Source organism: Triplophysa rosa, linkage group LG21, assembly GCF_024868665.1.
Source record: "Triplophysa rosa linkage group LG21, Trosa_1v2, whole genome shotgun sequence".
Lineage (NCBI taxonomy): Eukaryota > Metazoa > Chordata > Actinopteri > Cypriniformes > Nemacheilidae > Triplophysa > Triplophysa rosa.
Window position 1 is genome coordinate 10,825,942 of NC_079910.1, and position 11,808 is coordinate 10,837,749.

At 37.5% G+C, this 11,808-nt stretch overlaps 2 protein-coding genes and 1 pseudogene across 12 annotated transcripts in view; 1 reads left to right on the plus strand and 2 right to left on the minus strand.

Moving 5' to 3' along the window:
• Window positions 1-1,852, minus strand: part of arhgef10lb (Rho guanine nucleotide exchange factor (GEF) 10-like b) — a 28,529-nt gene extending 26,677 nt beyond the window's left edge. For 3 of the 9 annotated variants that reach the window (XM_057362964.1, XM_057362956.1, XM_057362960.1), the window contains exon 1: window positions 1,513-1,851. The gene's annotated coding sequence lies outside the window, so the exon portion shown is untranslated. Of the gene's footprint in view, window positions 1-1,512 lie in introns of all 9 variants that reach the window. The other 6 variants (XM_057362958.1, XM_057362962.1, XM_057362966.1 and 3 more) reach the window with 5 other exon arrangements.
• Window positions 1,853-4,599: 2,747 nt separating this feature from the next.
• On the plus strand, window positions 4,600-9,740 carry rcc2 (regulator of chromosome condensation 2). 3 transcript variants are annotated; one of them, XM_057362976.1, is made up of 13 exons: window positions 4,600-4,720; window positions 5,707-5,928; window positions 6,037-6,130; window positions 6,486-6,629; window positions 6,754-6,885; window positions 6,995-7,083; window positions 7,185-7,299; window positions 7,400-7,566; window positions 7,683-7,863; window positions 7,961-8,066; window positions 8,152-8,224; window positions 8,328-8,405; window positions 8,488-9,740. In XM_057362976.1, exons 2-13 carry the CDS (start codon window positions 5,725-5,727, stop codon window positions 8,590-8,592), a joined length of 1,488 nt encoding a protein of 495 aa, XP_057218959.1. In that variant the 5' UTR covers window positions 4,600-4,720; window positions 5,707-5,724; the 3' UTR covers window positions 8,593-9,740. The 3 variants fall into 3 exon arrangements, with proteins under 3 accessions (XP_057218959.1, XP_057218958.1, XP_057218961.1); XM_057362975.1 differs by lacking the exon at window positions 4,600-4,720 and adding an exon at window positions 4,919-5,052; XM_057362978.1 differs by lacking the exon at window positions 4,600-4,720 and adding an exon at window positions 4,936-5,052 and having other exon boundaries at window positions 5,710-5,928.
• Window positions 9,741-9,852: 112 nt separating this feature from the next.
• Window positions 9,853-11,712, minus strand: LOC130545334 (60S ribosomal protein L22-like; annotated as a pseudogene).
• Between the last annotated feature and the right edge of the window lie 96 nt (window positions 11,713-11,808).

Here is an 11,808-nt window from a genome sequence, read left to right on the forward strand (position 1 = left end):
AGAGTGTATGAAAGCAAACAGTTCTGGGCACTTTTGACTACCATTGTAATTTTTCCTACTATGGTAGTCAATGGTGAGTAAATGACAGAATTTCTTTTTGATGAACTGTCCCTTTAAATGAAAGTGGATGGGAACTAGGGGTTGTCATACCTGTAAGTTGCTATGCACTGAAAATCTTCCTCAACAACTATAAGAACCGCTCACTAAGTGTTTTGCATGGAAAGTAACATGGATATTCCAATATAAATGACTCCTTTACGTTCCAGAAAAAAGTCACATGGGTTTCTGTAAACTTGAGGGTAAAATTGTGTCATCATTTACATTTGAGTGAACTAATCAAGTCAATACCAGCATCTAGAATTTTATAAACAGATGCATCATAAGTACAGTATTTAACGTGTCCTAATGAGATGTTAGTACTTGAGGTACTAATAAAGTACAGAATCTGTTCATCTTGTTGTCAAATAAATAACCCCAAAGCTCCAGCCGGCAGTGGAGGTCAGTGTGCAGTGCACTGTGCATGAATTATTCACTAGAGAGAGTGGCCAGAACAGGACCAGAATGGGACCAACAAAGACAAACCGCATCTGTCTCAATCCACTCAGCGGAAGCACAGCAATTGTATAGTTAAGAGTAAAGCACACAGCTTCGGGTCCCTACATGGACTACAATGACCGGCCCAGCAACTCCCAGCCTCCTTTCAAATGAATAACACATGCATCGCCATGGACACCAGCACAATGAGGCAAGCATCTGGACCCAAAGCCATATTAACTCTCCTGCCCACTCCTTTGAAAACATTCTCTCTTTTACACTGCTGTCCATGTCCACTTCCTGTTTAGGTCAGGATCTATGCTTATGATTAATCCATGCACTGAATGCAGATCTGATACGTGAGAGGGAATACAACTAACAATTAGAATAGGCTACTTTAATTTAATTCAAAATGGCCATTGATTGTGGGTCAGCTGATATGAAACCAATGTGTCCGTAGGGTCTAAAGAGAAGACCATGAGATGGCTTTCGGATTAGCTTTAGCATTGGCTGACATATAACGACAACCTGTTCAAATAGTACAAAATACAACCGTCAGGTGAAGCATGGCTTTATGTTATTGCATTTCCACCACACTACTAAAGTTCCCTTTTCATTTATGTCTGTCCGTATCTATTACAACAGGTAGTCAACCAGAACATGTACCGTCTGTCAAAAACGTCTGTAATGTTATTCATATCACTTAATCTGCATGCCACACATAAAAAATCACATTCTTCATTGTTATAAATGTACAACACCTTTATTATGATGGCAATAATCTCACTAAATCAAATCTTCAAATGTTTATATTACATATAATATTAATATAGTCTTTAAGATTATTCACAATTTGCATGATAATAATCAATGACTACAGCTTTGTCATTCTCACCTCCACCCAGAGGTTTATTTGCATTATGATATTTTCATATGTAAAACAGCACATTTTAACTCTGTTTCCAAAGAAAGACTTACTCACAAGCCCGGCTTCACGTCCCTCAAATGTCCCCCTTATATTGTCCTTATTGATCACAAGTCATCAATACAGGTCCATTGTCATGTTTGCCCCCATCTTTGCGCAGTGCAGCCATCTGTGAATCTACAATTGATGACAACACAGTTTCTTCTTTAAAAAGCACAGCAGAGCAGTTGTAAAGAACTGATGTCAATTGAGTTCGTCAGGTGGAGGAACAGACTTCCCGTGCATGATGTGAGACGGCTACGAATATGAAACTCTTCTGTTTCTATTCTTTTCCTCAGTCCCTCCCTTTTTCCTTTCTTTGCACTCCCTTCTTCCCCCTGCCGTACATCAGGAGAGAGCCTCCCTGTGGTATGCAAATATTCAAAGACCCAACCAGCCAATGACAGATTTCATACACATAACCCCACCAATCACTGAACAGCAGCTCTTTCAATACATCCATGCTGTTGGGGGTGGCACACAGCACGGATAGAAGGAAAAAAGACTGTTATTTAGAAAAAGAAGCATATTGATATGCTCATCTTGAGTTGTTCATTATGCTGCCAACACTAAAAATATCTGTCTTCTATGCTTATGCTATGTTTCAGAGTTTACTCAACAGACACTGTTGCTTGTACAGATCTAACCTTTTCATACATCATAAAGTAATAGTTCACCCAAAATTAAAATGATCTCATAATTTACTCACCCTTATGCCATCCTGGATGTATATTGTAGACGTTCTTCAACACAAATCTATCTTAATAAAATATGAATCACTTTACCTTATAGGTGCACTGAATGCTAATGCTCCAAAAGGCACTTAAATTCATCATAAAAATAGTTGGACGACTCCAGTGGGTTACGAAATGAAAATCTGAAGATGTGTGAGGAAAAAAATACATTTAGTTTAGTAATTTAAATTTAAATATGGCGACATGTCAATAACTTCAAATCTGTGTCTTTTGACAAAAAAGCGGATAACAACTAGTCACGAGACATGTAAGAGAACCAATGTCGCATATCTGAGATGACATGAGTATATTATATAAGAAATTTAATTTTTGGGTGAACTGTTCCTTTAATCACTCTGTGCTGGGCTTTACTGGCCACTTATTTTGTTCAGGTCATCCGTTTCAAAAACTATGAAAAAATATTTCTAAACTTTTTCTAAAACATAATGTTAATTTTGTAATGGAAGAAATTACTTGGTGAACTGGAAAGGAGTTAAAACCATTGCTTCATAATTAGTGAAACTTTTCATTTAAGGAAAGTCCATTGCAACACCCCTGGGCAGCTACTGTATTTTACAGTCATATTTCGAAAAATGTCATAATAAAACAACATGTTTTCCATCAACAATTAAACTTGACAATAACTGTACCATATATGTGACCCTGGACAACAAAATCAGTCTTATGGGTCAATTTTTCGAAATTTAGATTTTTACATAATCTGAAAGTTGAATAAATAAGCTTTCTATTGATGTATGAGTTGTTAGAATAGGACAATATCTGGCTGAGATACAACTGTTTAAAACTCTGAAATCTGAGAGCACAAAAAAATTAAAATATTGAGAAAATTGCCTTTGAAATTGTTAATCAGGGGTACTGTGGTAGACCATCCACTCACAAAAATAAAGTTTTTATATATTTAAGGTAGGAAATTTACAAAATATCTCCATGGAACATGATCTTTACTTAATATCCTAATGATTTTTGGTATAAAAGAAAAATCGATAATTTTGACCCACACAATGTATTTTTGTCTTTTACTAAAAATGTTCCCGTGCTACTTAAGGCTGGTTTTGTGATCCAGGGTCACATATGTTGTTTTTTATTGCATTAAAAGTAGGTAATCCCAAGGATTCTTTGACTATTTATAATGAGCTCTTTTTACATGTAGGCGGGACTTTCTTCACTTGAGCAGCCATATTAAGTGATGCACTTTTTCCTAAACATTGTAATAGAACTGTGGCATCTTGTTAATAGCTATAATCTTTGGCTTTCACATTCTTGGACTGACAGATTATTTCTTTATATGACAACGCTCATGAAGCCAAAATGGTTCCATATGAGGCTATGTAGTTTTAATAACTATATTAGAAATAGAAAAATATTTAATATCTGGATTAAGTCATCTTGATGTTTTTGAAATGTATGTCATGTTTATGTATTTAATATATAGACATTTTCAGGGGCAAATGTTATGTGGCCCAAACTTAACTTCCGGTAGACCTCCGCAAAAAAAATCAACAACTGTTTTAATTTAATTTAATACAATTAATATAAAATAAAATATTAATACAAATTATTATTAATATAAACAAAATCTAAATTAAATTGATATATGATAACAAAACACAGACTGGAAGTTAACTTCCGGCCAGGTGCCTGTGTCTATTGAAACTGTTTATAAAACAAAGAAATGTTATATCTGTTGTCTGGTGCCAATGGCATCAAACAGAAATGTGTCAACTATATGCATAAAAATCTGTTGAGGCCACTATCATTGCGGCTATTTCTTTCTTTCTTTTTTTTATAAAACTCTTAAGAACCTACTGGGACCTATACCTACATTTTCAACTAATAGCCTATAGTTCAGCCCAAAATGAAAATGGTGTCATAATTTACTAACCCTCATGTTATTTGCCTTTGCCTTTTACACAAAAGAACGAAGAAATTAAATAATTAAACACCATCTTTCAAAACAACAACATTGACACAATCTCAAAACATACCTGTGGTTAAATCAACAATCAACTGGAAAAGGAGGAAAATGGCCCACTGACTTGTTTTTGTGGCAGAAAGGTCCTAAAATCAGAGAGATTTTATTTTTACAATGTAACAGTTAAAATCCTCGTGGATATGTTCATAGACTTGGAACCCATGAAACTGGAAAAGCAACTTTTAGCAGTAATAAAATCCTAATACCGATGTACCTAGCCTTGGCTTGTAGCGATTGTAGGGTTAACATCTTTCCCATCACCCGTATATAACTTCCAAGCCAGTAGAGGGCGCGATAAAATATCGTTAACAGAACTCGAAATTTGTAGTTCAGTTCAGTCCCATCCTCGTGTATTTGTTACGTGGACTACACGCTCACTGTTATGAAAGTTTCATGAGTGTTTTAATGGTAGCTGTAAACTTTAACTAATATTATAAACAGCATATAAAAATACACCGAGTTCTATACACAACGTTTTCATTCCAAGTCATAAAGGTAAACTTTTGATATTCTTATTAAGTGAGAGAAACTTTTCAACACATACGTACTTTAATTTATAATCGTGCCAAATGTGTACATTTTCAAGATTTTACAATTAAAAGCAATAACCGGTATAAGTAAATGTGTGAAATGTAATGCCCAAAGTGTGATTTGAACCCACGTGGTTTGATCGCGAGGACTGCGAGTCTTTTGTTCCAAATCAATCAACAATAAAAAAAAAAACGAGGAAGACGGACAGACATAAGTAGAGCATCCGAATCAGGAAATCTATAGCTTCTCGCATTACAATCTCATCTTTATACAGAACAGAGCCGACGACACTAAACGTAACTCGTTTTTTTCTGTTAACTTGGTTATCTGTATTTCGGAGGAGGGAAAAGTTTTTTCTGCGGCGAGTTATGATATACTCGGTGTTTATGATTGCGGATTCGGATTCAAATGCAGTGCAGCATGCTACGGCTACGTCCGCATCATACACATCTGTTAACGTTATGACTTTTCAAGTTTACTTTCGTCGTGTCATACATTGACGATTTTGGGCTGTTTAACGGGATGGGGAAATAGCACGTGTGTAAAAGAATTGTTTAGTTAACGGATTGGTGAAAGTAGCGCGGTGCTAACGTTAGTTGGCTAACCGGCAGCTGCGTTCTGAAACATAACAAAGAAACAAATGGAGACGGATTGATTGAGAGACGCGCTGCTGGTGATTCTTTTGTTGCAGCACTGCTAGTGTTAGCATAGCGCAGGACATCTGGCAACAACTCAGTTTCACAGAAGTATATTAAGAAAATTAAAGGCATTGGCATGACTTTTACGCAGGGCAGTGTTTTCTTAAGAGTTATTTGGCTGTGAGATATTTGAAAATAGTCCCGAAGGTGAACGTGAGGGATATTAGTCATATTTATTTTCTCATGGCGTCTTCAGTTGGTTATTTTGAGGTCGTTTTTATCATCTGCTTACTACGCGTTTTCTTTTTACAGTAGGATTTTCTACTAACTATGCCACGCAAGAAGGTGACAGATGCGTCCGGCAACGGTGGAGTGAAGAGAAAAAGAGCTGGTGGAAAAAAGAATGAGCGAGATTTTAGCAGTGACGACGAGTTTGATGACTTTGAACAAGAAAACTCAAAGAAACCCGGAAAGCCTGCTGTTAAAGCAGGACTGCAGCCTGTCACTGTGGCGGATGATGTGAAGGAGAAGATTGTAAGGATGCGCATGGCTCTCATTGCTCCCTTTATATATCTGCAATAGTGGATTCATTGTACATTAAATAGATGGCTGATGATGGCATTTTAACATTTTGTTGCTCAGAAACTTGAAGTTCCACAAGTCAAAGGTCAAGTGCTTGTTTTTGGAGCCACCAACTGGGATTTGATTGGCAGGAAAGAAGTGCCAAAACAACAAGGTAAGAAGGTTGATCCAACGAGATGTTGGTGACAATCATATTTGACAAGAAAAGGGACATTGTCTCATTCTGGTTGAGTCAGCTCTATTAATCTTATAATGATAATCTCATACTCTGTTGTCATTTAACTATTTTGTACATTAGTACTGTTAGTACTTGCTGGTAAATGAGGTTTAACTTAAACTGATTGATACTAAATGGATGAGAAACAAAATAACCATTGTCAAATCACTCGGGTTCAAATTTTAAACCCATATTTTATTTTAAGAAAGAGGAAGTGTGTGTAGGTTTTGGTAAACCCACAGTAACCTATGAAGTGAGATTTTTTTGTGTTTATTAATGTTTATCGTTGCAGCTGCTTACAGGAACCTTGGGCAGAATCTGTGGGGTCCACATCGCTACGGATGTCTTAATGATATCCAGGTTAGCTATGTGATGTCTGGACCCTGTGCTGCCCACAGTCTCCTCATCACCACAGAGGGCAAACTGTGGAGCTGGGGTAAGTGCCTTTACATTAGCAGTCTTTTCTATTTAGTAACAGCATTCTCACTGAGCTTTCTGTGCATTTATAAAAGAAAAAATTATACTACTAATACAGATTAGTTTCTCTTATGCACTCTTAGGTCGCAATGAAAAGGGGCAGTTAGGGCATGGAGACACTAAACGATTGGAGGCTCCAAAACTAGTGGAGGGACTGGGAGAGGAAGTGATTGTAGCAGCTGCCTGTGGTCGAAATCACACCTTGGCTTTAACAGGTAGGCGGTGTTTGCAATGTTTGTCAAGTAACCACAATACCACATCAGTAATTATATATAATTGCCACATTTTGTTAAGAATGCAACTGTATTATGCGTTGTCTTGCAGAAAATGGTACCGTCTACTCGTTTGGAGAAAATAAACTGGGACAGCTAGGTCAAGGCAATCAGACAGATGCTGTGCTCAGCCCAGCTACAGTAAGACTCGCCCTAATCTTGGGTGTAACTCGGATTGTAATGAAAAATGGGCAGTTAGTTTTAATGCATTGTGTAACATTTTTGTAATGATTTACTTACAGATCCAATACAACGGGCAGCCCATTGTCAAAGTTTCCTGCGGTGCAGAGTTCAGTATGATAGTGGACTGCAAGGGGAACCTTTATTCTTTCGGGTGCCCTGAATATGGCCAGCTTGGTATGGTAACACTATTAGACCATCATCCGGTTGTATTTACCTGAAGTACCAGATGTATTACTTAAGATTATTTATTCCTTGCTTTCCTTGTATCCAAAAGGGCATAACTCAGACGGAAAGTTCATTGCTCGTGCCCAGCGCATCGAGTTTGACTGTGAGCTGATTCCTAGACGGGTGGCCATTTTTATTGAGAAGACCAAGGATGGCCAAGTGCTTCCTGTGCCCAACGTTGTGGCTCGGGATGTAGCATGTGGTGGCAATCACACGGTGAGTAGCAAGTTTGTGGAAGGGGTTTGATTGTGGTGAAAAAGTCCTGCTAGTATTAAAAGGTGAAGAAAACTGAATGCTTTGAAAACATTCAATACATTACTGTTTCCATGCAGCTGGTTCTGGATTCCCAGAAGCGTGTGTTTTCCTGGGGATTTGGGGGATATGGTCGTTTAGGTCACGCAGAACAGAAAGATGAAATGGTCCCGCGGTTAGTCAAGCTTTTTGACTTCCCTGGCCGTGGAGCAAGCCAAATATACTGTGGCTACCAGTGTTCCTTCGCTGTGAATGAAACGGGTACGCATATGCTTTATCGTTGAGAAGAAAAGCATATCCCAATACCCATTACTGTTTGTTAGCTGGTGATTTACAATACTACTACTCATGTCCTCAGGTGGACTGTTTTTCTGGGGAGTGACAAACACTTCCCGTGAGTCCACCATGTACCCTAAAGCTGTGCAGGACCTGTGTGGATGGAAGGTACGCAGTCTGGGTTGTGGGTGAGTATAGACCTGACTCTAGTTTTAGTGAATCTTTTGAAGTGCTTGAAGAATGTTTAACAAATGTTTGCTCTGGCCGTCTTAGGAAGAGCAGTATTGTCATAGCAGCTGATGATAGCACCATTAGCTGGGGACCGTCTCCCACATTCGGAGAGCTGGTATGTTCTCTTTATCTTTGGGAAGAAAAAAACTATTTCACACACATTTGTGACTGCTTTTTAAAAGTGTGCATCTGACCAGTAATATTTTTTTTTGCTTTAGGGATATGGTGACAACAAGCCCAAATCATCCACTACTGCTCAAGAGGTTAAAACTCTGGATGGGGTTTACGCTGAACAGGTGAACTTTGCTGACACACATTTTCCGTATTTCAGGAAACATACAGGTGTGGTTTGTAACTTGTAAGCTTCCTTTTCTCCAGGTGGTCATGGGCTATGCACATTCCCTGGTTATTGCTCGCCAAGAGACAGAGCAGGAGAAGGAAAGGCTCAAGAAGCTGCCTGAATACAACCCACGCACACTCTGATCAGATACAATCTTATAATTGTTCACATTTCTCCGGGGGCTTTTTTCTTTATCAATGGATTGGCCCTCTGCTCACTAGGTCATCTGGGTTTTCACAGTTCGTTTGGGTTGGGATTTTTTCCTTTTTTAAGGAAAATTCATTTTTGAAGCCACATGCTGGGGTAAAGACTGGGGCAAACACTTTCAAAAGCACTCGGATTCCACTGGATCCATCCCCTTTACTTTAACATTCCTGAGGGAAGGCTGTCATGTGTTTTTGTTTTGTTTCGTTCTGTAATGACTGACATCCATGTCTGCTCTCTTCCAAAACTGGTGCTAAATCATTCTAATGCAGACTATCAAATGGGCTAATGGTTAACTAAAAAGACAAACTCACTCCATACTTGTGCCTTTTTAAGTGAGGTGATTCAGGCAGTGGACGTTTGGTTATTCCAACAACAAATCACCTCACACGTGTTACGGGGCACATCACCTTTTTAAACATCACTTTCATTACTTCCATCACCATCGTACATAAGAACAACATTTCAAGGAGAGACCATATGAGCGGTAAGATCTTTTCTCAGATTTAAGATGGGCTTCTCTATTACAATCAGGGACGTATTTTCATAACCTGCAATGCAAGCAAGCCGTCAGATGTGAGGATATTGAAAAGTATTATACTCGGACTTCGTTTTCTAGAAATGCAAATCATTTATATTTACATCAAATCATCTTCATGCCTTTGCTAGTATTATAAACTACAGAAATGCTGTTCTCGTGTTGATTTTAGCATGTTTTGGAATTAATGGATTTGATGTTGAGAAGTGTAGGACTGTCCCATTAACTGGGACCACAATGTTCTTTACAGAGTTTGCGTCATTTCATGCAATATGTTGAGTACTGTGCCATTTCTGTGTTCACCAGGGCTTAAACTGTGATCACATTCTTTCATCTTAAGTTCACACACACGAGTCCATTCTCAGTTTGCAGGCAAGCAGCAAGCTGATGTGTTTTATATGGAAACAACAGTTTTAAATTTTGTGTACTTGCAAGAATCTAGTTCATTTGTCTAGACTGTGTACGTCCAGGAACTGGAATTCCAACTTGTTTTTTGATTTCTGAAATGTTTTTTTTTCTTATTATTAAATAAAGGTTCATGTAATTTGGTATATTTTGTTACAGAATATTTTTAGCCATGCTCCAAATCTGTTACAATTTTATTCCCCTCATCTCATGTCCAAATTCTCAGAGCAGTGTGCTGTGAACAGAATGCAACGTTGAAAAAATATATCTTGTTTTTGTGGCAAATAAGCATAGATGTAAAGTTGCACTATAAAGCACTGAATTAGAGCTCTGACAGGAAAGAAAATGATTTACTAAACTGGATACCACATCAATTGAAAAAGCTTATATTGTCCAAATTTTTTCTCAATAGAAAAGCATTTATTAAAAATGTGATAGATAAACTTGATCATGTGATCTACACTGTGGAAAATAATAGTAATATTTTGGATAAATCCTTATTAAACCAAGAAAAACATGGGGAAACCAACCGTTTTTATCCATGTATTGACAATGGGTAGTAAAGGGGAAAATACACCATTTCCTAAAGGTCCAGTCCATACACCTCACAACATTCAGGAAAATGTATCTGTATAAATTAAATATTAATTTATTAAAATGTACAAAAACTGCACGTTTAATCCTCGTTTTCCTCATCCTGGTTAATCTGGAAGTAGCGAAGCTCATAGCTTTCTTTAGTGTTAGCCACAACACGTAACCAGTCTCTCAGATTATTCTTCAAGTATTTCTTTGTGAGATATTTCAGGTACCTGCAGAATAGATGAGGATGGTGCAAGGAATATTACAATAAAGAGATACAGAAAATGTACCTAATAAAAACATAAGCAAAGACAGGTGAAACATACGTCTTGGAGAAGGGCACCTCAGAAGAAACTGATTTTGCTCTTGTTCCTTTCAATGGACACGACTCCACCTCCCAGATTTCCAGCTTTGCCGTTCACTTTGATCCGCTCCTGTATAATAAATGAAGAGATTGCATTTCTGATATGATAAAAACAATCACAATTTAATGATAATCTATAATCGAAACATCCCCTTCAGGGACTGTTAAAGGGACACTTCACCCAAAAATGAAAATTCTGTCATTTACTCAATTTCTAGTTGTTCCAAATCTGTATACATTTCTTTGTTCTGATGAACACAGAGAAAGATATTTGGAAGAATGCTTATAACCAAACAGATCTTGTCCCCAATGACTCCCAAAGTAGGAAAATTTACTTTATCATTTTTTTGTTCTGTTCAACACAAAAGAAGACATTTTGAAGAATGTAGGACACCAAACAGTTCTGGGGCACTTTTGACTATCATTGTATTTTTCCTAATATGGTAGTCAATGAGGGGCAAACTCTGTCTGGTTATAAGCATTCTTCAAAATATCTTTCTCTGTGTTCATCAGAACAAAGAAATTTATATAGATTTGCATCAACTCGAAGGTGAGTAAATGATGACAGAATTTTCATTTTTGGATTAACTATCCCTTTAATACATAGACTTTGACAGGCACGTGACAACGTTGCATGTATTACTGCAATATCAATATATAACATTGTACATACCGTAAAATATGCAGATATTTGCAGGACACACAAATATCTGAGGTTCTACAGCATTCTTATAATCTGTTTCTATTGAAACAATGACAGTATTTATTGCATAACAATAAAGTTTTATAAGCATCTGAATGATCTACTCACAAAGTTGGCAGCATCCATAATGCCATCTTCAACAGGATGCAGTCCAACGTGAACTTCACAACCTGCTTCTTCTTCTTTCCACCTTTAGAGCTCGGCTGCTTCTTCTGCGATTCAAACGTGCGATGTCAGTTTTATATGACAGTCATGCCATTATCATCACAATGCCCGAACAAGTATAGCCTACATTGCGTGTGAATACATTTGCTGTACATAATGACGGGGCTCATTCAATAACATTAACGTTTTCTTTTACACCATCGATTAGTTATGCAGTTAATGTTTAAAGCAGTGCACAATGATTTTTGTTCACGAAACTGAATACAAACGTAGATCCACATGGTCGAACTCACCATAAGCGCCATACCGTCAAATTTTGTCTAAAGGGAAAATCGCTATTGCGCATGCGTGAAGTGCAAGGCCGATTAATCTAGTACAGAGCCATTGAAAAACAGAGTTGC